A 24,833-nucleotide genomic window follows, 5' to 3' on the forward strand; every position below is an offset into this window, starting at 1 on the left:
TAGGTTGTCTGTCTTCCTCTCATCTTGAGCCACACTATGTGGGGGACCCCAGAGTGGGCACCACAGACAAAGACAGGGCAGGCATCCCCTGCTCTCCAGCAGATCTTACTCTGTGGGAGCTCCAGGATATCAATCCTTTCCTCCCTAGCAACAAAGCAATAGGTCCCAGCGCATGCATCAGTCCTCCCTTTTTCTGTCTCCCTCCTCAGGAGAAGGTCTGAGTTAGAGGTCACCTTCCTGCCTGGCACCAGAGCAATCATGGGCTGTGTCACCTGACAGACTGCCCCACAAAGTGTTCGATCACACAGCAAAGCTCTGCTTCTCCCATGGCCCAAGTGATCCCACAACAGTTGACCCGACAGCTGCTTTACTGCATTTCATGTAATTTTAGCTTCATGCTGCCTTTGATATCAAAAAAAGCCAGGACATAAATGGAACAGATTACAGAGTTCTTTAAAATCTCTTTTGTTCAAGAGATCTTTCAGATTAAAATAATACTGAAAGGAGACTGCCAAAAGCAACAGAAGGGTTTAGGATGTTGACAGAGACCTGCACCGAGTTTAAACGTGCTCAGAAGAATCCCTGTTGTTCCCAGCCATGCTATGAAACAAACACCTTCCTCCAGGGAAGGTCTGAGGTCAGGTTATTGATATAGCAATCTCTTCTGATTCCACCCAGAGACTAAGCACCCCCAAAGTTTGGAAAATGATCAAAAGGAAGGTTTGATCTTCAGTTGCTGCTGTGAGAATCTCCCAGAAGAATGTCTCTCTGTGAAATAGCTCTATTTAATTCCTACAGCCCTGAGGTGTCTATCAAGATTTGGACCCTAAACTTGCTTGGCAGATTTTATTACTGTGTTACCTGCTTCCTTGGGGTATACAGCTGCTCAGAGAGCTTGTGTTTATGAAGCTCTTGGAGGGCCACAGATGGAAAGCAAAGAAAAGCAATCTATATTTTACACCGTGTGTCCATGTACCCTCCTTTCTTCTTAAGGCTTGGCCTTGAATACATGGGTAACTGAGGTATGATATGATTCCCCTTGGGCTCAGTGAAAGAACATATTTACTGTTTATTGCTTCACAAAGCTGATTTCTATCAGTAGTGCATTACATTTATATCAAAGCAGAAGCCAACACATCCCAAAGAAAAGTGGGTGGTGGAAAGAGAATTGTGCCTGCTGAGCTGCATGAGAATGAGGGCTGATGGCTGCACTCTCTGCCAGGGATTCTAACAATACCATGCACTACAGTACAACAGCAGAAGGCCCTAAGCAGTGCTGCACGCACATCTCTGCATATCTCTGGAGCAGCACTGTAATCACGATTTACCTGTGCCACAGCACAGTCTAGGTAAGCATCAAGCTGGGAGGAGGAAGGCTGCTTTCCCTGCTTTTCAGCCCTGAATATGCTTGAGGCCTTACATAACACTGCTTTGAATGTGTTTTGAGAAATCCTTCCATGTAGACAAATCTACATTTACACCTCCACTGACTCACTAGGGACTACGAAGCTACAGGTGGAGAAGCCAATCAGAGAGTTCAATTATTCTGAGAAGTCACAATTGTAATGGTTACACTTCCACAGTCACAATAGGAAAAAGAGAAAGCAAGGTGTGCTGGCAGTATATAATGAGCCCACAGAAATAGGCCCTGTTGTGTTTACAGAGAGAAAGACCAATGCACATGCACACACGTTTGGAAAAAGTTTGCTTGGCTATTTCCTTAGTTACTAGTCCTGCAACTACCCCTAATTAGGAAGGCTCATGGACAAAGTATGTGAGAAACCAGAGCTAGTTTTGCTGATTACTCACACTACTCTTCAAGATATGAAATTTATGCTCCCCAGAGAAAATTTTGAAAGTGCATATATACATACATATATACATACACTATTATATATATATGTGTGTATAAGTGATAAAAGTGAATTGAAAGAGGAATTCAGATTCACACTTTACCAGAATGCAGTTCTTCCAGCTGCCTTCTGAGATCCCCCAGATGATCAGCTGTATTCTGTCCACTCGGAAGGCAGAGTTATTAACTGAGAAATTGCCATAAACACTTCACCAATGACAGTTTCTGAGAAAACTTCAGTTTTTGCCTACAGTAACTCACCAGGCTCAGGTTAAACTGATCTGATCACAAACAGAAAAGCTGTTGACTGGCTGCTTTCTTTGGAGACAAAGTTTCTTTCACTGAGACTAATGGACAGTGTTTACCACTTCCATAATGGGAATGAAATGGAAGAAAAAAAGACACATTCTTTTTGGGAAAGAGGATGACTATGTAAGCAAAGATGATAACCTAGGACACAGTTGCAGTTTAGCTGAAGGGACAGCAATTCATTTAAGGTTCCCAATGGTATTTTCAAATCCATCTCTCAGCTGAGGACACAATTTCCTGCCCTTTTGAAATATCTAAAGCAAATGAGGACAAATTTACTAGTTTTGATTCACAAGGATATATATTTGCCCAGTAACTACAGCATCAATTTCATTTGATTTATCCAAAAACCTCCAGTTACCAAGAGCCTATTTTTAAATCCTTGCCACAAGAGAGATGGCCTCTTGCAGATTAAATATAGGATAACAGACCTTTCAGCTGTAAGATTCCGAAAGCTAAATACTGACAAATTGACTGGGGTCCATGTCTGTTAAATGCTCCATGTGTGCTAGTTGACAGACCCTGACATCACCATGCTCTCAAATGATAATAGTTTTGCAAAAACACCCTTTTTGCAGCTGATTTTTTTCTTGTTTAGTCCCCAGTAAAAGTAGGCTTTCATTTATTATTTAAGTTTGAGCAAAACCTCATCCGCAATTTAGTTATACACACTGACATATACCATGAAAAGAAACACACTTGCAGCCCTTGCACACTCAGTTGTGTACAGCCAGCAGGCACAGGTCAGGCCCATCTGAGCCAAGCTGCTCCAAGGTGGGCAGAGCTCCTGCACCAATCAACAGCCACACCAGCACCTTTGGGGCTCCACTTGTTCATGGTCAAGCCAACAAAATGTTATTCACTTCCTTTCAGTGCAAAGAGGGGGCAAGTCCCACTTTTCCCAGGGATCATTCCTTCTCCTTGAAGTAGCCTGCATGGCTAGAGGTCAGCTGGAGGGAGGGGGTTACAGGCCCTGTGGCCTCGTGACCATGCTGTAACCATAGTTGTTTGTCTCTGATAGGTTTAAGGCTACGCTATCAGAAAACCATGCCAATAACCCAAGGAATCTCAATCACGACTAACCTACCCAATTGAAAAAATACTGAAAAACAAAAATAAAAAAGCGTATAGTTAGGAAATATTTTTCATGTATTGGAGAATAAGACACCCAGCTGACGCAAGCCCCATATTTTCCAGGTTGGTGACAACTCATTTACCTGCATATATACTTTTTATGCTACAGTTGCATAGGAAACAGGTGCAATTTTGAAAGCAACAGCTTGCCCTGAATGGATCACAGCTACTTCACAAAGAGAATTAGCAGCTTCAGTCTTGACTTATGAATAGCTAACAGTGAGAAATGCTTCACAATGCTACTTTACATTAACTGCTTAATGCAGAGATGAAAAAAACTGAGTTACATCTTCCTGGATAAAAAGAGCAGGACTCTGCAATGTCTTTGACACACAACATATTTCCAGGGAAAGGAGAAAATAGTGCCTGTCTGGCCACGGTCACAGAATCACCACGTCCAACAATGTCCTTGGACATCTGATGTTATTTACTGTTCTTTCCTCAGCACAAAATGTTGGAGAGACCTATTTTGTGATCATCACTTGTTACAAAATGTTTTGGTCTCTCTGTGGAAAAAGTGAATTCAATCAATTCTTTTGCTTTTTAAAAAAAACTTTCTGATTTTAAGCCACTCTATTTTGGGGCTTATCAAAACACTGACCACCTTTTCTGGGGAAACCAAGCTACCATCTCATAGACTGCGGCAATTGTGAGATGATGAAACAGCTAGAAGGCATCTTTCTTGAAAAGTAACATATGATTTTTGAATCTGCCATTTGCAGAGTTTGGCCACTCAGGTTTTGCACTGAAGACTGGACTTGCCCACTAAAACTCTGGCCTCTGTAAAACATTGAAAATGCTTTATATATCAGTTGAAAGAAACTTATTTACACTCGTCACACCTTTTAATATATTCAAGAGAAATATTGATATAATGCTTATAATCTACAGAAATCAGATTACTCATAAAATAATTAAGCATTAGTCCAGGAATAGCTTTCGATTACAAGCCCTCTTCTCTAGAATTATATGGGTAGTTTAGGTGCCAGACATTTTTCAAGGGATATACTTAACCTCATCATTCACAGATAAAAGATAAAACCATTACAATAAACATAGTTATTGTACACACACAACCGAGATAGAGAAGAAGCCCTTCAGTAAATATCAGTCAATAAGAGCTGTGCTCTAAGACAATAAATATTTATTTACGTGCACCAATAATCAAATTTGTTCCCAATTTGATTAGGTTAAAAAGCAAAGTTCCCCAAACTCCATGACAGACACCTGAGTGGGTAACTTCAAAACTCTTCTAGAACTTTTCCAAAGGTTTTAATTGTTTGTTTTTTTCCCTCCAGTGCTCCCCTGATAGCACATGAGTTATAGGAAGCAGATTCATTATCCAGTTCAATGAGTTATCATCACCACAGACAAAGTGTGATTTCAGATGCTCCAGTTTCCACATAATTGTTACTCCTCCTGTTCATGACAAAGATTAATTGGGAATGGCAGTGCTGCTAGGGTAGGCACCTGTATAATCAGGGCCATTGTCACCTATTCTTAGTGCTACAACCAAGACTGCCACATCACAGGCATCAATAAGAAAACAAAGGAAATGAAACAGTGAAAATTTAAAAGGTTAAGACAAGAACAGCAGTATATTTAATTTCAAAGATATTACTTGAAGATAATTTAACTTATCGACTCTGGTAATAAATTATGCAAAATTGTTTCTTAAGTAATAGAGATTTTGTTAAAGCTGTTCTAAAGGTCTTCTCCTTCAGGAAAAAAAGAAAGAAAGAAAGAAAAAAAAATAAATAATAACTTGGAGCCTCATTTCTTTGTGCTAAACTTTCATTAGATGCAAAATATTGTAACCTATTTGCTGGTGACATGAGCTAAGGAACCTTGCTGTGAGATCTCACAATAGAGCACAGCACAATAGCTAAAGAGAATAATGGTTGTGGCTATGGTAACCCAACGTGAAATATATTATTTGCATCAGTTTATAACCATACTCAGATGCAATTTACACATTACTGCTGTAAAAGGACAATGATTGATGCAGTCACAAATGACCTATCACAACATGAAGTCACAAAGTGTTTTTTAAAACTGTTTCTAAAAAGCATTTATGAGAAAAAAAAAAAAAAAAAAAAAAAAGCACGACATCTGGCATCTCCTGGGCAACTTCAGAAAGGAAAAAAAAAGAAAAAAAAGAAAAAAAAAAAAAAAAGAAAGAAAAAGAGAAGAAAAGGATTTCATCTTTAAATTACTCTGCTCTTTAAGTCCTTGATTTCCTTTCTCTTCCTTTAGCCAGTACTAAGAGTACTTGATTAAAATGTCTGTTACTGCCTGCTGATTGGTACACCCCAAATTCCAGTATTACTCTGACATAAGTAAAGTCTAGCTTTTAACCATTCTAGATTAATTATATGCCAATTTGCTAAAATTTAGAAAATTAGCCACCACGCAGCCAGTCCTCAGGAGGTGCCCAGCCCTTTCATCTCCTACCACCTGAAGTCAGCTGTGCAATACAACCTCTGCAGATCTGGGAGAAGGCTGTGCTGTAACTAACGCACAACTACTGTGGTCAAGAGAGTTGTTTAAAAAGACCAGAACAATAATAATAAAGCACAAATCAGTAATAGAGTTACTGAAAACGAGCTGTTAAGACTTGCCAAATGGGATTTTAAAAATAATTAAAATTCTTATGAAAACTAGACTTTAAGAAACTATACTTTTTCTCTTCTTAGCAAGCCAACTGAATGCTCTGCTTATATGTAATGGCCAGAAACAGGCAGACAGCGCTCAGTTTGAGCAAGGTTGAATCTCAGCGTAGTACTTACTCCAATACCAGGGATGCTCCAAGGAACATCAGCCAAGGAATGGTCCCTTATGCTAAGCTCACATTTCTTAACCAATAACTTACCACAATCCCTTCAGTCATGTTAAGTCTGACATCTGTGTTGATCCAAGTATTTCTAAATATTTTCCTCAAACATTCTATCTTCTGTGACTGAAAACTATTCTTCACAGCTTAGTCATGGTGGGAATTTTTTTTACCCTTTTCCTTGTAAATTATTTGGTTGAGGAAAAAGAAAAAAAACAACCATATATAATTTTTTAAAATTATATATATATTATATATATATAAATATATAAATATATATATATATATACACCCATTCTTAAGAAAGAAAAACGCAGAGCCATGAAAATTCAGGTTAATCATCTTATTTAGGCTCTCAGCAGTTCTTGGAGAAAAAAAAACAACAAAACAAAACACAAAAAATCCTGTTTTGCTACACATATATATTAAAAACATATTAAGTGGAAAATACAGAATAGTCACTTGTAAACAGGCTTACTTTCATGTGGAATGTCTTTACAGCTGGCAAAATACTCTGCAGCTTTAAAGTTTCAGTAGCATGGGCACATTTGCAGGAGGTTTTAACTAGAACATGTACTTTCCCTATCAAAGACTCAGAAGCTTTGAATAAAACTTGCTAATCCCCAGTTATCCCTTATTGTCACTGACTTTAAGAGCAGGTAGTAAGCATTAGGATTTATAAAATATTTCTCAAATTTATTTCCAGAGATCAATTCTTTATCTCATTGATGGAAGATAGCATAAAACATCTACAAATCAGCATTTATGCAAAAAATAACTCTTAGTATGAAACTTGTGCAAATACTTGCTTTCACATTCAGGTACTGCCTTGAGCAAAGTATATCATCAATATTTCTGAGAGCAAGAAATTATTCTCTATGTACAAGGAGTATATTTTATCACACTGCCTGATTTTCAGAAAATACTTGTTTTCATTGCCTTTGATGGCAGAGAAGGAAAGCCAGACTCTTTTTGCATATGATAGCCTGGGCTCCCAAACAGGAGGCACTGATTTTTGCAAAAAGTGCAGACCTGAAATTAATTCTTTTACTTTCTTCCCTCTAGCCCAAATCTTTGGCTTCTATTGCAATATCTTTTCGCATATGCTCTAGTAAGGAAGGTCTTCCTCTGCGGCACTGATTTGGCTTCAGGTCCATTGTGCTGGGCAGAGCAAAAGCATTTAGATCATGGAAGACACTTAGAAATGAAGTCACTGAAGAAGAGCTAGCAATCTCCTGTTAAATCACCTATGCCATCTGTACAGAATTTTCTCAAGAAATTACTGTGAAAACATACAGCAAAGATCACAACAGCATCCCCAGATTCCTTTGTAGATGTGTTCCTAATGTTCAGGGTAATTATCTTCCTGATAAGACTCAACAATAATCACACTTGGGTATTTTAAGAACTTCATAAATGTCGAAGATATTTCAGTGTCTTGGCCTATATACAGATGAAAGCCATAATTATTGGAAACTTACAAAAACCTCTCTTTAGGGAAAATGAGTAGAGTTTGCTACATTTCCTAAATAATTTAGCAGCTGCATTCCCTCCCATTTTCAGGGGAAGTAATAGGTGCATGTTGTCAGAGATGCAAAGCATTAGCTTGAGTCACATTGTGCCAGGGAGGCCCACAGGTGCCAGGATGAGCAGTATCAGCCTCTTGGGGCTTCTTGCCTGGCTGCCCTACAGCACAGCACTGTGCCTGACCCAGCCACTATGTGTGCCACAGCTGTAGATATGATGTGGTGTGGATTACAGACACAGAACCATGCCAGACTTCAAGAACTGCAGTGCACGTCATAGCCTTCCACCAGGACCTAGTTTCATCAATCCAACCATGTTCACGTATGGAAACCAAGTCAGGCACTCTTGAAAGAAAACACCAACAACCTCTGAAGAGAAACAGCATTACTCTAAGATACGGGTCCCATCCTGCCATTGGTGCATGGTATTTGCTGATCTGAAAATTGCCCACAAACAGACAGCAAGATTCTCAGATGTGCTCATTATCTGGAGGATTATTCTCAATGTGCAGTCAGCCCATAAAAGGTTTGCTGTGTGTACAGTCTCCATCAGGTCAATTACTTGCAGAAGTTGCACAGTGCTTTTTCTGTGCTGCAACTGGGTGACTTGTCTGGCTTGCACAGCATGAACCCTGAATAGCACAATTAAGTGCACAATGTTGAGTCACAGTACAGAAACATGACAGTAAGCATTTGCTTTTCATAATCATATACCACAGTAAAGCTTGAGACTTTGCTTAATAATAGCATGACAATTAGTCTGGGAAAGGGTCAGATTGAATTAAAACATTTTTAAGGACAAGGATCTAGCAGCTCATAATTGCTGCATAATCAAGGAGGTGATGAGTCTCCTTGGCTTTGCCAGCATCCACAAACATGACATACCCTGTCCCAAAGTGCAGAGCGATGAAAGCTTTCTGCTTTCTCCCTCTGACAATCCATAACCTGCTAGTAGGGCCTTCAAATACACTACAACACAGTTCAGGAACACAATGAAAAAACTGAGTTTTATTATGTACTTGTACTATCTGTCAAGTTTGCTTGTGCTATTTTCTGCTAATCTGTTCCTTACATAGCAAAAAGTTTAGCAAAAACAGGAACATGAACTTTAGTCTTCACCTCACAGCAAAGAAGAAATGGCAGAGAGGGCCATTGCAGGAAAGCAGGGAGCTCTCTTCTTATTGCCAGGTTTTTTCCACCCTTCCCTTCTCAATTTCCTTAAAAGTAATTAAATCTAAAATTTCAATTGTCATGAAAATTCGAGCCAGTTCTCTTTTCTCCACTTAGCCTGCACTTCGCTGATAAATTACTCTGGGGATGGTGAAAAACTCTCTAAACTGTTATTTTTCTGGAAAAGGGAAAGGAAAAAACAGAATTTAACAGAAGAAAAAGAACGTCAAACTTGTTTCAAGGGATGGCAGTGCAAGGACCAGGATGAGGTGTTCATTCTGGACAGCCATTATCTGTAGATTTCATAATCAATCAGAAACATTCCCTAGAACAGCAGGGAATCTTTCATAGAAATGGTATAAGGCTTTTGTTGCTTCTAATGGCTTCTGAGCACACAAGACTGGAGATCACAGCCTGGACATTATTCAACTAAAAAGTTATTTTTTGGTAATTTTGTAGTCTCTAAAGATGCTGTGGTTACAATTTGCATCAGATACCTGCACGGTACTCACAGTAACTAAAGCATTTGCCGTTAATGAAGAAGAGGTGCTAAAAAATAGGCACGTGTAGAGAATGCAGGATCTACTTCCCTAAAATAACATATGCAGAATATTAGCTGCATTACGGTTTCCCCATATACGTGTGTCCTTTAAATACACTGACCCACATAGATCATAGTCCACATTTTCAAATCCGTTCTTGCCGATTTCTTTATTAATAGCCTTCTAGATCTTAGATTAATTGCTCTATTTTTGTTACATTTCCCCATTGGGATTTCCAGGGCAGGCAGTTATCAGGAATTCACAACGAAGCCTGAAAATAACATACAGGTCAAATGTGTGCTTTGCCCTTAGAACTGCATCCCAGTACATGCAGTGGGTTGTCACAACAGGATACCTCCATTCTCCAAGCACTGAAATGGCAGCCGCATACATATTTATCATGGCTGTGTTTATTTACCAGGGTGTATTTGGAGGTTGAGGTCGCTGTATTCTGGAGCCTTATGAGGCACCTTATGGGGCAATCAAAGGCCTCACTTAAAAAATACTGCTCCCAAAAGTTAACTGTTACTGATTAATGGGAAAAGATCACAAATCCCAAGGGCTGTGGCAAGTAGTAAAGGAAACTGCAGATAACCTCCACCTCAGTAAAGTGCTTGGGCTATAGGGCAAAACCTGTTGACACTGACAAAACTCTGCAGCAAGCTACAAACTCAGACTTTTCTATTCTGTGTAAGGGTAGAAGGGCACATGAATTCCGGTCACTAAATAGATGAAAATGGATCAGCAAGACAGTGCTAGCTATAAGGATCTTTAAGCTTTTGTAGGAGGTTATATTCAGTATGAATTTAGCAAGCATTGGATGTCTCTCTGTTGTTTTATACCTCAGTGTGAAATGGTGACATGGGATGTCTGCTAACCTGCCTAGCTGGGGCTGCCAGTTCAAAACCCACAGTACCCATCACCTGACAGGGGACTCTGCTCAAGGCACCTGCAGGCCACACTCTTAGCTGCTATTAGGGTAAGAAAGGAGACCATAAACACACAACAGATGGAAGACATAAGTGCCTTGATAAGCGCCTTGATTTAATCCAAACAATGTGCCACAGCAGCATGGAAACAGAAAGCACATTTCTTAGACAGAGCTTCTGTCTTTTCCTTAGAATCCATGTATGTTTTGTACTTTCCAAAGCAAACATTTCATATTTCAAAGACTCTTCTGTAAAGATATCTGCTGCTTAATTCTACTACCCTTTAGCTCAGAGGCAATGTAACAATAAAAAAACCCAGCAACCTGGAGCCTACAGGCATTTTTCACATACTGGCAAGTCTTGGAGAGCCAGCACTGATCCAGTGGGCATAGAGTAGCTTGTCTCATTTCCATGAAACAGTAATAAACAGACTCAATTCCCAGGAACCATGCAAGCTCCTGGGCTGGCTCATTCCCACACCACAGCAGGAGGGCTGCCAGAGCCATCAGGGTGCAAAGGGCTCTCTGCTCACAGGCCAGCCAAGCAGCACAGCTGATAGGCTACAGCATGGTTTGTCTGCACGGCATGTGCGTGGTGTCTTCTCATGAAAAGCAAAGCCTGGTTTGCAGGGAGAGGAAGAGAAAGCCAGCAGGAATAACTGATTGTGTTAATTTATTCCTAGACTGTTATGGAGTCTGTTGGGGTGCTGTTCTTTACATGGGTAAGATGATATACAACTCTCCCTTTCTCCTTCGGCCTCTACTTTCCATTTGACCATTAGTCCAACTCGTCTTATTTGCAAAGGATGCCACTGTTGGCTTGGGAAACACCACCAATATTTAGACTAAATAGGATCTGAAGATACTCATGTGCATAGTTGCCACAAATGCTGCTGAGCCTAAAATAGCATACATTACTTATCATTAAGTAATTTTAAGATGTTCCATGTCATATTTTGAAAAAATGTAGTCCAGAATAAAAGCTAGGAAGAGAGAAAGTACTAGAAACCAGAAAATGATTTTTATATATGCTTTTAAAAGTACCTCAAAAGCCAACATGCTATGCATGCTTAATCTTTATTTATATATGTTTATATTTATAATCTATGAGACATTATCCATCTTAAAAGCATTACTTCATTTAGACTGCTGTATTCTCGTACGCTATCAGGCACTGTAGAACTCTCATAAAAACTGAAAAGAACAGCCAAGAAATGCATTAAGAGACTTAGCTTATTAATGGCCAGTCACATATAGACTCATTTTTCTTGCCATAGGCTTTTTATGATCTAGCAATAGAAAATTTTTCTTCATCTTTTTCAGAAATAACAGAGAGTTCCAAGAAATGGAAGCTGCTGCTAGTAAAAGAAGAAAAGCTGAGTATCATCAGGGTTAATAACTCCTACTTGAGATCCATGAATGACTACAGAGTCACACTTCTATATCGAACTTTCCAGTGCCATTAGTAATATGCTGCCTGTCTGGGACATCGGTACCCTCATGGTGAGAAGACTGCTACTTCTTCACACCAAATAGAAGAGCTACAGGAACAATGGCTTCTAAGGTCTCATGCTTGTACGTTTTGACAGTAGTTTGCTGGGCAAGCGCTCTCTGGTACTTAAGTATAACTCGTCCTACTTCTTCCTACACTGGCCACAGACAGGTCAATAGCATATCAATAGCCAGAAAAAACGTCTCCTTTGGCAACATAAGAACTCGACCTATAAATCCACATTCCTTTGACTTTCTCATCAATGAACCTAATAAGTGCGAGAAGAGTGTCCCTTTCTTGGTCATTCTTATCAGCACAACTCACAAAGAGTTTGATGCAAGGCAAGCAATTCGGGAAACATGGGGAGACGAAAACAATTTTAAAGGAATTAAGATTGCCACACTATTTCTTCTTGGGAAAAATGCAGATCCTGTGTTAAATCAGATGGTAGAGCAAGAAAGCCAAATTTTTCATGACATTATTGTAGAGGATTTTATCGACTCCTATCATAACCTCACTCTGAAAACATTAATGGGGATGAGATGGGTAGCAACATATTGTTCAAAAGCAAAGTACGTTATGAAGACAGACAGTGATATTTTTGTAAATATGGATAATCTTATTTATAAGCTGCTCAAACCTAACACCAAGCCAAGGAGAAGGTACTTCACTGGTTATGTTATAAACGGAGGGCCAATACGAGACGTTCGCAGCAAGTGGTACATGCCAAGAGATTTGTACCCTGACAGTAATTACCCACCCTTCTGTTCAGGCACTGGCTACATCTTTTCAGCAGATGTAGCAGAACTGATTTACAAAACTTCCCTTCACACCAGACTCCTCCACCTCGAAGACGTGTATGTCGGACTCTGTCTTCGAAAGCTGGGCATCCACCCCTTCCAGAACAGTGGCTTCAACCACTGGAAAATGGCCTACAGCTTGTGCAGGTACCGCAGGGTGATCACGGTGCACCAGATAACACCAGAAGAAATGCACAGAATTTGGAACGACATGTCAAGCAAGAAGCATCTTAGATGCTAAGATTTTTACGGATGTAAATACCTTTTTTACATTTTGCTTTACTCTGGTTATTTTTTGACAAAGTGATGTACTGATTTAAAGGTTAAACTGTGGGATATTACTGTGAGAGGATTTTTAACGACTGATTTTTCATTGTCATTTTGACTACTGGTTTACAGACTTCAGGCTCTTTTCATAACAACATTACACCAGTCAAAAGGATCTATAGTCAAAGCCCAGATTTTATATATAATCCTCTATCACACATACCAGCTCCTGCATCTGTATGTAAAAGGACAGTAATAAGCTATCATGAGCTACTTAACAGTTCATGCCCCAGACTCTGAGATATGACTCGGGCCCTACAAAATGAAGAATATACTTTTATCCCCTTTTGACACCCAACATTCATCCCTAGTTAGAGCTTTCTTAGTAAATTGAACAGTATATATTTGCAAAGATCTCATGTGCCTACCTTGGCATCTATATCTTATACAACAATGTGTGCAGTTTCCAAACAGGTTGCTGATGGTGCAATAGCAGAATTTAGACAGGTAGGAACATCAATGTCTCACAGACCTTAGAACTAAACTCACACACAGAAGCATATTTTATCCCCCAAATGGTACTCCTTTAAATCATTTCATAAAATACTCCCATTTCTTTCCAATGTCACAAGTAGACCCAAAAATACCTAATCGAACTTTAAAATATAATAGAAGCTGTAGATTAAATACAAGATGGGAAACATATGGAAAATCATCTTAAACATCAGCGATAAGATACTTGTAAAGTAAGTGCAACATTACTCATTTGTATTGGTGCCTGTGAATCTCTCCCTGTTTAGGAGTATATTAATGGGTACGATAACATTATTTTTTATTTGGAACGAAGATTGAATAACTTGCATAGAAACACATGATTTTATCAAATGATAAAACTGATAGCTAATAAGCAGCATATTCCATCAACATCAGTTGGTATACTATTTACCTAAACAAACAAACAAAAAAAAACTATTACGAAAGAACATTTTTTAAGAGTAAACTCTTATTTTTGCTACATTGCATATGAAAATGAGATTACACCATATTTTCAATGGTTTTTGTCCGATCCATATTCTGTTGAATGGACAACACACAAATTTCATAGAGAAACAGAAAGCTTTAAAAAAAACCCTTCTTTCTTTTGTAACCAATCTGCAGCTCTACACCACAGAACCAATGCTCACTGAGGTCCAGCTCAAAAAAGCACCAGAACTTGAGAGATTCCCAGAGCATATGATAAAAATCAAATATGCAAGATTGTATTCAGGTTTTGTACTGTACTTATATGTTCTAAATAGGAATGTTAATGAGATGCGATGAAAATTATTTCCTGAAAAATTCTTTGATGTGTTCATACCATCCCTACTCAGCACTGCCTTTCAAAAAAGAACTGAAATGTGATATTGCTTAGCAAGTAACTTGGAATGAGGAATTCATAGGCAAGCCACAGGTATAAAACTCACCAAGTGTATGATTAGCTCTGGGTTACTCACACCATCCACAGCACACACACAGGCTTCATTTATTTCAGTGGGAGATATATGTGACATGAAAAACTGTTAAGAATGTACGTTATTCAAGATGTCTATAAAGTTGTCAGAAATTAACTGAACCAGAATTTAAAGGAAAACTCTATACTGACTTTGCCATAGGTGTACATAGTACTTTATAACAATAGCAATTGAATGAGGATGCTACCCCAAAAGGTTTGCAGTTGCAAGACACATTGTGAGTCTTATTCACAGGCACAACACTATTTTTTAAAAGGGAATTACTTGTAAATAAGGTGAAGGGTACCTGGCATTTGAGCCACATACAATAAATGCCTCAGAGATCTGCTTCAAATCTAAAAGGTGAAGCTACAGAACATATAGCCCTGGAGTTACTGCTAATCAACAGGAGCTCATGAAAATCAGTAATTTTATACAAAAATACTGAATCTCCTGCAGCATAATTAAGATTTATCCTCCTCTAGTTGACCCAGTCCTTGTTAAAGTTGCTCTTTCTTCCTTACAAATTCAGAACTCCAACAAAACAAGGTCCAATTAATTGCATATATGTATATAAGAAACACACAGAGTGAAATTCAGCTTTTCTTAACCAGGTCCCAAAATACACAGTTCGGGAAAGAAAACTAGGGTGGAATTCATCCCCAGCCCTCAGTAGGTCACAGAGCATGAATGCAATCATACCAGGGGCACACTTTGTAGTAATTACAACTAAGCTTGCAATCTCTTCTACCATTTGTTGTTACTGTATTGTAATTTGGGGTTTCTGAATCCACAACAATATGGATTTGGTGGCCTTAATTCTTCTGCAGGCGATTCTAGTCTGTGGCTAGTAACACCAAGGATGGCAGGGCTCCCAGTCCTGATACCTCAGGGCTCAAGTAGCACAGCAGCCTTGAATTTCTCCTAGTAGAAGTAGACTGCATTAATAATTGGAGCGTGCACCTTGAAAATAACATCTTGAAAAACATATTTCCTGCCATTTATAAATAGATAGATCTTCAATGACAATGTAAATTTTCACCTTGGAAACTATGTACATATTCCTAAGGCATTTTCTTCTGTATTCAGCTGTATATACGTGTAGAGTCTGCTTGCTATGTAGTATTCTGTTATGCATGGAGCTGAATTAGGCATTATATTTGTCCAGTGTTTCAAGAGCCTTAAGCATGTGTGCCCTAACTTCTGAATGTACAAGACTTTTTTCTTTTACTGTCAAGTGAATTTAAATCTACAAAACCTAATTTTCTACTTCTATTAGTTTTCTCATACTAGGCTTCACTAGATTGTTACACATAGAGATTATTCTTCTCTTTGCTCAGATTGCAGTATTTCAACCTAGAGATAGAAAGGGAAACCATGACAGCCATACACCTAGTCATGGATGGCATGGGTTTTACTCTCCCTTTCACTCAGAAGTATCTGTGTCACCTAGGGTACTGTTAACAAATAACAGTGTTTGCATTGAGCTGCCTTTATACAAAAGAAGTGTTTGCTCTTTAAAGGTCATTTTGTTTCACTGGGCATGGGGCAAATGACAATTTGGTTAAGATGTTCCAGCTTCTAGTCACTTCAAAATTGTGAAGTTATCATATTTTTATTTCAAAGCATACACTAACAAAGCACATTGAACTAAGAATCTATGGGAAAATGTCTCTCTTTTGGAGAGACAAAACAATTTTGGCTAAACTCATAAGGGTATTTAGACAGAAGTCTCAAGATTCATTTTCCATCTTTCCTAATAATAATCTGAAGTATCAATTTTGATTTGTTAGGGGGATTTCTTTGTCTTTATAATGTAGATGGCAATGGCATTTGTAAATGAAGAGTATAATTAACTAGAAAAGCTTGTCAACAGTAACCGAACTTTAGGTGTATCATTATATACGACTGGCTGTACTTATGTATTTATTTGTCTAAATTGTAAATATTGTTTTATCTCCAGTGTCTGTAGGAGTGCATTCTTTTAGATTAAAGTATTATTTACAGTTTTGTGGGGTTGCCAGCAAAGCTGCTAATCAAGATACTATTTTTTTGTATCAATGTCAAATAATAATAATAATAAAAAAAAAGAAAAAGAAAAAAAAAAAGAAAAAAAAAGAACAACAAGGTCAAATGGAAAACCAAAAGTGTCACCTAATTTTCTTCATTTCTCTCTAGGAACATAAGTGGTATTATCTGAAAGTACAATACCAATATATAGGTTCCTTTTTCATGAGAAAGGACATTATTCTGTAAAAGCAGATTTTAGAAAAATGATTGGGGATATATATATATATATATATATAAAACTTTACTGTTATCCAATCCAAAAGCTACATATAGGAAAAAAACATAAGCATCCCCAAACCCCCACCTCATTACACCACAACAAACTTGCTGCATGGCTGCTGGAAGGGCATCTACAGGCACCAACAGGAAGTGGTCAAAAGAGGTCCCCATCACATGTAGTCACAGGGCTCCTGCTGCCATATGCCCCAATCAGGAGGATTAATGAGAAAGCACATTCTGCATGCACCCAGCTTATCTTGTCTGTCTAGTGTGGGGCCTTGCTCCTGATCCAAGAACATTAAGATGCTATTTTTCAAGTGGGAAGGCCTGGGAGGCCTTAGGGTTTTCACATCAAAATAAGGAAAGAGGGAAAGCAAAACCGTAAAAGCAATATGAAGTCCTTTTGCTCCATGAACTAGTGAGAATCAAGATACGAGATACTACGTTTTCGTATCTATGTCAAATAATGGGGGAAAAAAAGAAAAAAAAATTAAAAGAGCAAAGCTACATGAAAAACTAAAGGTGTTATGTATAATTTTCTTCATTTCTTTCTAGAAACATAAGTGGTATTATCTGAAAGTATGATAACCATAAATAAGCTCACTTTTCACAAGGAAGAATATTATCCTGTAAAAGCAGATTCCTCTCCTTCCACCCCCACCTTTGCAACTTCCTGATCAGAACTCAGTTCCTAACCTTTTCCACCACTGGCTTCAGAGCTCAGCAACCCAAAATTATTCAGAGAATGGAGGCAACAAACTCACTCAAGATGAAGAACACCACAAACCACAGTTGCAGGATGTTTCCTGAGGTCACCTCTCTCAGGAGCAGCTGGAGGCTGCTACAGACTTGTCAGGTACCCTGAAGAGCCTGCAGTGACACTGCCACCTTACAAGTTTAGCTTTAAAACAACTTGGAGCTTCGTGTGCAGTAAAAACCCCTCCAATCATGTGCAGATTTTTCTCATTTTCACTACAGCCGCCTAAGTCTAATTGCAACACTTACATGGTGCTTAATTAATATACAGCTTGGAGATATACAGATATTAGCACTTGTAGGGTAGATTTCATGTAGCTTGATTATCTTAATTACAAGCATTCTATTTTCTCATTTACTTAATTGATTGTCATAGATTTCCAAAGAACTTTTTACTGCCTTAAGTGAAAACAATATATTAAAGAAAACTGCCGACACTGTCCAATTGAAACAGCAAAGTGCCACATATGACATGAAACATTCTACTGAATAATACCTGCTTACTTTTCCCTTGTTAAAAAGAGCAATTTATGAAAGTGAAGCAGGAGAGTCATCTGAAAAAGAATAATGAATATGTGTTATTGATTCAACTGCACCCGTACTAGAGTTGTCTCGAGTACCTCCTCTGATGACAGCCTAACTCAGGGAAAAAAAAAGGTCCATTTTTCTGCTAGGTCTGCACATCAGCTGACTTTACATTATAGCTCTGCCTCACCTGAAAGAGCTAAGGAGAGCAAGAGGTGATTTACTTTTCACGCAAGATTTATCCTTGAACATTTCTTCTGCAAAGGCAGCGTTACACGTCAAGCTGTGCAGAATTATGTGCTATGGTTTTGTGATGCAGGCAACTTTTATTCGGGGCAAGCTAATACCCAAATTTGAGTTGTCCTAGGCATTATCTACCACATCTGCAGCCACAATGATTATGATCTCATAATCCTTTTTTTCCTTTAGGAGTTTCTTGACTCTGTGGTCTTTTAAAGACTGCAGGAGAAAGCACATCTTCAGGTGCCTCAGTACAGCAGTAAAAGGAGGAAGCTGAGAGCTCCCTGGAGTTCTGAAGAAGCGGCAGGACGCCCAGAACACAGAATTATTTAGTGCGACATCTGTCCTCTCAGCAATGACAGCAGCCATAGAGTGAGAGGCCACAGCCAGTACCTGGACTCTGATCCTGGTGACTGGCCTCCAGTTTAGCATTCACACAAAGAGGAAGGAGACATGATAAGATGTAGAGCCAATAAGGCTGGAAAAGACCACTAAGATCATGTAGTCCAACCGTAAGGGTATAGTGGTGTATGAAATAATTCTCTTCTAAAGCAATTTAGAACATTTATAGGAACACGTTAAAAGAAAGCAGTGCCAAAGTATAACAAGAGCAGAAAGGAATAAAACATTTGAAACATTCTAACTTTTTTTTATTATTTATGCAACTTCATAAAAATCCCTCCTCAAAAAGAATCTTGAATTGTAAGACATTTCTGCAGTAATCCATTATCCATCAGATCTTACCCTCATACATATTCAGAGACAATGGAATAAAAAACTGGGCTCCATTATCTGCTGTACTGCAGATTACAGCTGGATTGAGCTTTGTGAAGCAAATCGGATCTGATCCAAGTCACAATGCAAATCAGTGTCAGGGGGATTCGTGCATGTGTTTAAAAGAGCTGAATTTGATCCTGTGTCCAGCTTACATCTTACTCCTGTTCAAAGTAAAGTCACCTGGGCCAGTACCTTGATTTCTGAGGAAGAACACTATAATCCAGGCAGTTCTTTAATCACCAGAAACTTCATCTCTTACCAAATGCAAGCAAGAAAACAAGTCAAGGATCAACCTCTCCAGTTTTCCCTTAAACACAATCCTTATGAATACAAAGTAGAGCACAAGACCTATGGGTTTGTGAGCTGTTCAGCACTTAACTTGTGGCAGGAGAGTGTTCTCTGTCAGTTCATTAACATGTTATATTCTGCTCATAAAAAGTCTGTTTGGCAGCACTAAAAAACACATGCCACCAGCAGAACAGGAGCCCCATAGGGCCATATCTGCTCCTTGCAATCACTTCTTTTTCATTCCTTAAAATGCCTTTATTTTTGCAGTTATTGCATTGGAGAAAAAAATGGTGTTATAAAGATAAATTTCCTAAACTTCTTTCACCTAGGAGAATCCCAATGATCTTTCATTTAGAGTAATTTTATTTCCCCTTGATTTTTTTCTTCTGCACTTCTAATATGATTCACTTTGCTGCTGTTTCCCCTACGCTTCTCATTTTCCTTCCACTTTTACACGACACATGATCTCACCAACCAATGTATCCACCCAAAACAGCCATAAAATTGGAACACAAAGAGATGGCCTCTACCTGAGGAGTTTACAGCCCCACATAGCCCAGTGTGATATAGAGGACAAGCAGTCCTACAAAACATACAGAATACACAACTGCTCTTTCAATATCCTTTTCTGCATCATTGCCTTGTCGAGGCTTTAAGTACATGAAAAGTTCTATCATCTTTCATCTTGACTGTGCCTGCAGAGATCACTGTGCAGCCTAACAGATCTCGTTATCACACATTTTCCATATATATATATGTGTGTGTGTGTATACATATATATATATATGTTTTCCTTGTTTCTTTTACCTTTCCTCATATAAACTTAAATATCTCACAAGAATTCAAAACAATGTGGTTTTTTCCCCACATTTTAACTTAATCAAGTACATCCTTGTCCACAGTTTCATTGCTTTAATCTTTATATCTGCTCCTGCTCATGACATCACCTACCCTTGCCTCACATCTTTCCAACAACCAAGCATCCAGCACCGAACCTGTTACAAGTGTATTTGCATGACGACTGAGCACAGCACTGCTTTTCTCTCTTTCTCAATTTCTGATGTCTCAGGGACTGGGATATTGGATTCCTTTCACCAGACAGGACAATTTGTCTTATATTATCACATTTGAAACAGAAAATTTACTTTTGCTATCTGAAGCAGATAGCAAGTCTGCAGAGCTGGAGTAACTACAGACAGAGCAGGTATCGACATACCCATGTAATCTTTAAAGTACCTGGTTAATGAACTTCACATAAATTCCCCCTCACAAAAGCCACAGAAAAGTCCTGACCAATCAGGAGGAAGACATCGAGGGCCACCAAGGCTTTATCTGAAGTTTGCCATCACTTTGGAACCACTTAGCTTCTGGTTTTATTAAACTTCAGCTGCAGGCTGGTTTGTGAAATGAAGTGTTACTGTCTCTGGAGAGTCCTATTATGTAGGAACAAGAATGACTTGGTACTTCCCAGGCACTCTTTTTTTCCAGCCATTTACAGCAGGTCTGTACTTTGAATTACAAACTCAGCTGATGGCAAGGTTGATGATGGGCTGCTTTAATTGGTCTTTAAAAGCCAGTCTTATTTACTGCCTTGTTCCTTGGATTCAGCATTCCTACGCATGGGGATGAAAGCAGTGTGCCAGAATAAAGAATATATTCAGCACATAATTGAAACTACATTTTTTAATAGAGGAACATGCATGCACACAATGCAAGTGTTGGCATACACTTAGAAGTGCAGGTTACAGAAGTCTGCTTTTTAATTTGTACTTTGCTGCAATTCAGCTGTTACTTCGAACAGACGGGTGAGCTGTGAAACATTTTTAAACTGATTTAATTACTTGTAAAAGTATTGGCTTGTGTTAATTAGGTGAAATAAATTACGCAGTGGTTCACAGATCCCTTTAAAAGGCTTTTTGAACACAAGATACAATGAGCTTTTTTCTCAGTATCAATAGGAAAATAAACTAAGCTTTGCATGCCAGTATTTGACAGGAGCTATTGTTTATCAGTTTAAGCACTACAGAAATAGGATTAAAAAAAACACACACAAGACAAAAACGTACTTAACATATCGCCACATATTTGCAGCTCAGAGGGAGGTGAGTCCCACAGACATCACGTAGACCACACATCCATCCATAAGCTCAGAACAATCAGGCTAAGCAAATGCAAACTGATAACGCTTACTGTTTACCCCCAACACATTTCACGAGTGCAATCGAGGCACCTAGGGTGGGATTACTTCTGCTGCCCTGGGCAAAGCCATTTGCTAAAAAGTAAGAAAGAAAATGCAGGTACACCTACTGAACATGTACTGGCCTAGGAAATATTCTTTATTCACTTTAGCACTTAAGATCCAGGTGTTGCCTCTCATCTTGACTTTCAGAGATATTCCTTAACGCTAACTTTCACTCCCAAGCACCCTGTCCATGAAAATAAACTACGAACAAACTAATTAATCCAATGATGCAGTAGATAAGCAGATAAATGTTTAATCCAATAAGAAAAGTGCATCTCAACTGGAAAACCAAGCCAAAAAACAGGATGTTGATGAGACTCCTTTGCAGCAAAATTAGGGATGCAGAGACTAGCAAGGAAGCCCTTCCAATTGAAGATGCTGGCTGGTCCTTGCTATCTCTGAGAAGAAGGCTACCTTCACGATGTGCTTACTGAGGGGGTACAAATGAAGAATTTCCCAACCCACTTTGATCCTACAGATCTTATATCCTGAAGTTTTGCATCAGCCTCAGGTTTGGGTGTTTCCTAATATGTATAATGAGGCAGAAACCTGGTAGAATGCTTGGTCACACCTTGCTATGAAGGTTCCACTGGAGACCAACATATATTACCTAGGAGTATGATTCACAGCCCCTAAAAGTTTACATTTTGATTTCTAGGCTGTAAGGAGAGAAAGCACTTGGCACATGAAGTTGTCTCGTCTGTGATAGATGATTATTTCCTGGACATTTTAGATGATGAAATACTTTATTTTTTTATGCTTTGGAAATTGCTGTGCTGGAAATGTCATGGAAAACAAGCTTGCACTTTTATCTTCTGCTAAACCCAAGAGAAATATCAATTCAGAGGAGTATATAACATCGCATTCGAATGCTGGGACTGCCACTTCAGTAAGTAAACGAAAAACTGTCAGTATTAACACTGCCACCTGCCCATGTTTTCCCTTTCCAGCTCAGACACTGATCATCAATCATATTTCATTCTCTTCATTTCTATTCCCTTCACTTTGAAAGTACCTAACAGCTGATTTTTTTATGCAGCATAACTTCAGTAAGGCCATTTAAAGAAAAAAATGCTTAATGTACTCCAAACAATTTTAAAGAAAACAGAAACAAACACACCAGAAAAGTATTACTTGCATGTACACACAGGCTGGCAACGTGCACATGAAATACAGAAACAAGATGAGAAGCATGCTGAGGTTCCTCAACATATGCAGAGAAGATGGGGTGACAACTCATGTGGAAAGGTTGCAGCAGACAGCATTTTACCTACAGTGCTGTTGATTATGAGGGAGAAGAATGAAAGAAACATCACCGGCACGGATGATGGAAGGAGAGACAGAGACAAGGAACATGTCCCTGGGGCACTGCCTGGTCCCTGTCCTTCAGCAGACACCAGTGGTCCAAGGTATTACAGCCAAGGCTGTCAGCAAACCAACAGAGGAACGAAATAAGCGTGTCACATGCCAAACTTGTTCAAAGGCAGGGAGTAATGGAAGAAGAGAGGAACAGACAAGCTGGAAAGAAAATATGTCAGCAAAGAGAAGCCAAAGAAGAAAAGTGATAGAGAGCAGATTGGAGGTAGGAAAGAAATTCACTTCTTCCTTCCATCTTCTCTTCACCAGTTCTCCCTCCCACAAATTCTTCCCCAAAGAGCCTTCCCCAGAAAGAAATAAGGGAATCCTTACAATTAAGACGTAGATAGGTTAACAGCAAAACACTTCACCAAAGGATTTTTACCTGAAGTACTCACTATGAATGTTTTGTAGCTGTGTTTTTTTCCCAACATTTTAGGAGTCTCTGACATTTTTTACTCCAGGGGAAAAATTCTATTCAAATTTTATTTATTTCTGAGTAGTTGAAAGATTTTCTTCACTGACTGGCCCACAGAAATGCTCCATTGTTACTACAGCAATATAACGTTAGAAAGCAAGCAGAACAGAAATTCTCTCACTGAGGGAGTATGGGTTTGTTTTTTGTTTGTTTTAGCTGAATAATGGCTAGCAGCTTAATTCACTTCTACACTAAGAGTAATAATGTTTTGTTCCATATAAGCAAGAAGTGGAAGAAATCATGTAGGAAGAGACAGAGTCTCACGTCATACCAAAAGAAGCACATGAATATGACCATGGAGTTTGGCACTGATGAAGGATCGCTGATGTTAGGATGGCACAGCCCTCCTTCCCACCTGGATGATTTATCACCTCCTGGCCAATAATGGATACAGCAGAAAAAGTCACAGACAACATTCCAACCAAGACTTACATACAATGACCAGACAGAGAAATCTTAGGGTAGGCTTATGAAATCTGGAAACTAGGCTGCGGAATTTCTACTGCAAGTGACACACTCTGGCTACAACTCTTGGTATATCTGAACACCGTGTCAGATAATAATGAGACTTTAGAAAAGCCCGCATTCTGACGTTCCATATTCACCACCGTCCCTGATCCATGCATTTATCCTCAGTTTTCTGTAACACTAAGACACACGTTTGTTTTGAGCAGTAACTCACAGTGGGTCAAGGCAGCTTCATCTGGGGGATCTGCAGCTCCATAGAACACATCAGACAGTTGGCAACAGATTTATCTCAGCAGTTCTTAGAATGCTATAAAAAGAGCAGTTTCACAAACGTGAACGTACCCATATGAGGATGGAATGCAGCACTCCCAACAGGAGCAGTCTGCACTGTCTTCTCCCCACATCTCATCCTACCACGCTTTGCAATAAATTCAGTTCTAACAATGCATTTAAAAATATATCTGCAACCAAATTTAAATTATGAGACTTAATTTAGCCATACACACATGCTCCATTTCCTCAAGGTAACACGTCACCACTGCAGAGATTTCTTTAGTGGCCAATACAAGGATTATGATTCCTGTTAGATAAGCAGTAGAAGCTTTCATTTCCAGTGTTTGTTATGGATTTGTGCTAGCTGGTGTCACCATGTATGCTTGTTTCTCTCCAATGGAACCTTCCAAAGGGCTCCCCCTAGGTCCGGGTGCATGGAACTGAAGAGGTTTGGTTTTGTTTTTTTTCCCAAGTGCTTTTAAAAGTAATGAATTGCTTAAGCGCACAGATTCCTTTTATCAAGCATTAGTAATGCTCCATTAGTTTAATCTGTGTTGACTAACAGAACCCAGGACTAATTGGAAAAATTCAAGTTCATAGTTGCAAAACACTGTACGTACACATCAAGAACTAAACACTGAAAGGAAGCCTCAATTACATACACCTGAAGCACCAGCTACCAGATGGGATTGGAATTGCCCACCCCCACACTACAAATAAGTGTGTAGGCACTGATCTGTAGTTTTGTTTTGTTCTTAACCATAGCAGTAGCTTTTAAAAACTACAAATGACTGCTGA

The 24,833-nt window shown here is 38.9% G+C and overlaps 1 protein-coding gene across 5 annotated transcripts in view; it reads left to right on the top strand.

The window, feature by feature from the left end:
- The window catches only part of B3GALT1 (beta-1,3-galactosyltransferase 1), a 196,883-nt gene that overhangs the window by 154,648 nt on the left and 17,402 nt on the right, over positions 1-24,833 (top strand). For 2 of the 5 annotated variants that reach the window (XM_072341556.1, XM_072341557.1), the window contains one exon: positions 11,618-16,305. The exons of 1 other annotated variant lie outside the window; for it this stretch is intronic. In XM_072341556.1, coding sequence (XP_072197657.1) covers positions 11,847-12,827 — 981 coding nt within the window. In that variant the 5' untranslated portion in view covers positions 11,618-11,846 and the 3' untranslated portion in view covers positions 12,828-16,305. Of the gene's footprint in view, positions 1-10,329; positions 10,346-10,977; positions 11,017-11,617; positions 16,306-24,833 lie in introns of those variants that run through there. 2 more of the 5 variants (XM_072341558.1, XM_072341559.1) reach the window with 2 other exon arrangements.

Source organism: Excalfactoria chinensis, chromosome 7 (assembly GCF_039878825.1).
Source record: "Excalfactoria chinensis isolate bCotChi1 chromosome 7, bCotChi1.hap2, whole genome shotgun sequence".
In the NCBI taxonomy this organism is placed as follows: Eukaryota; Metazoa; Chordata; class Aves; order Galliformes; family Phasianidae; genus Excalfactoria; species Excalfactoria chinensis.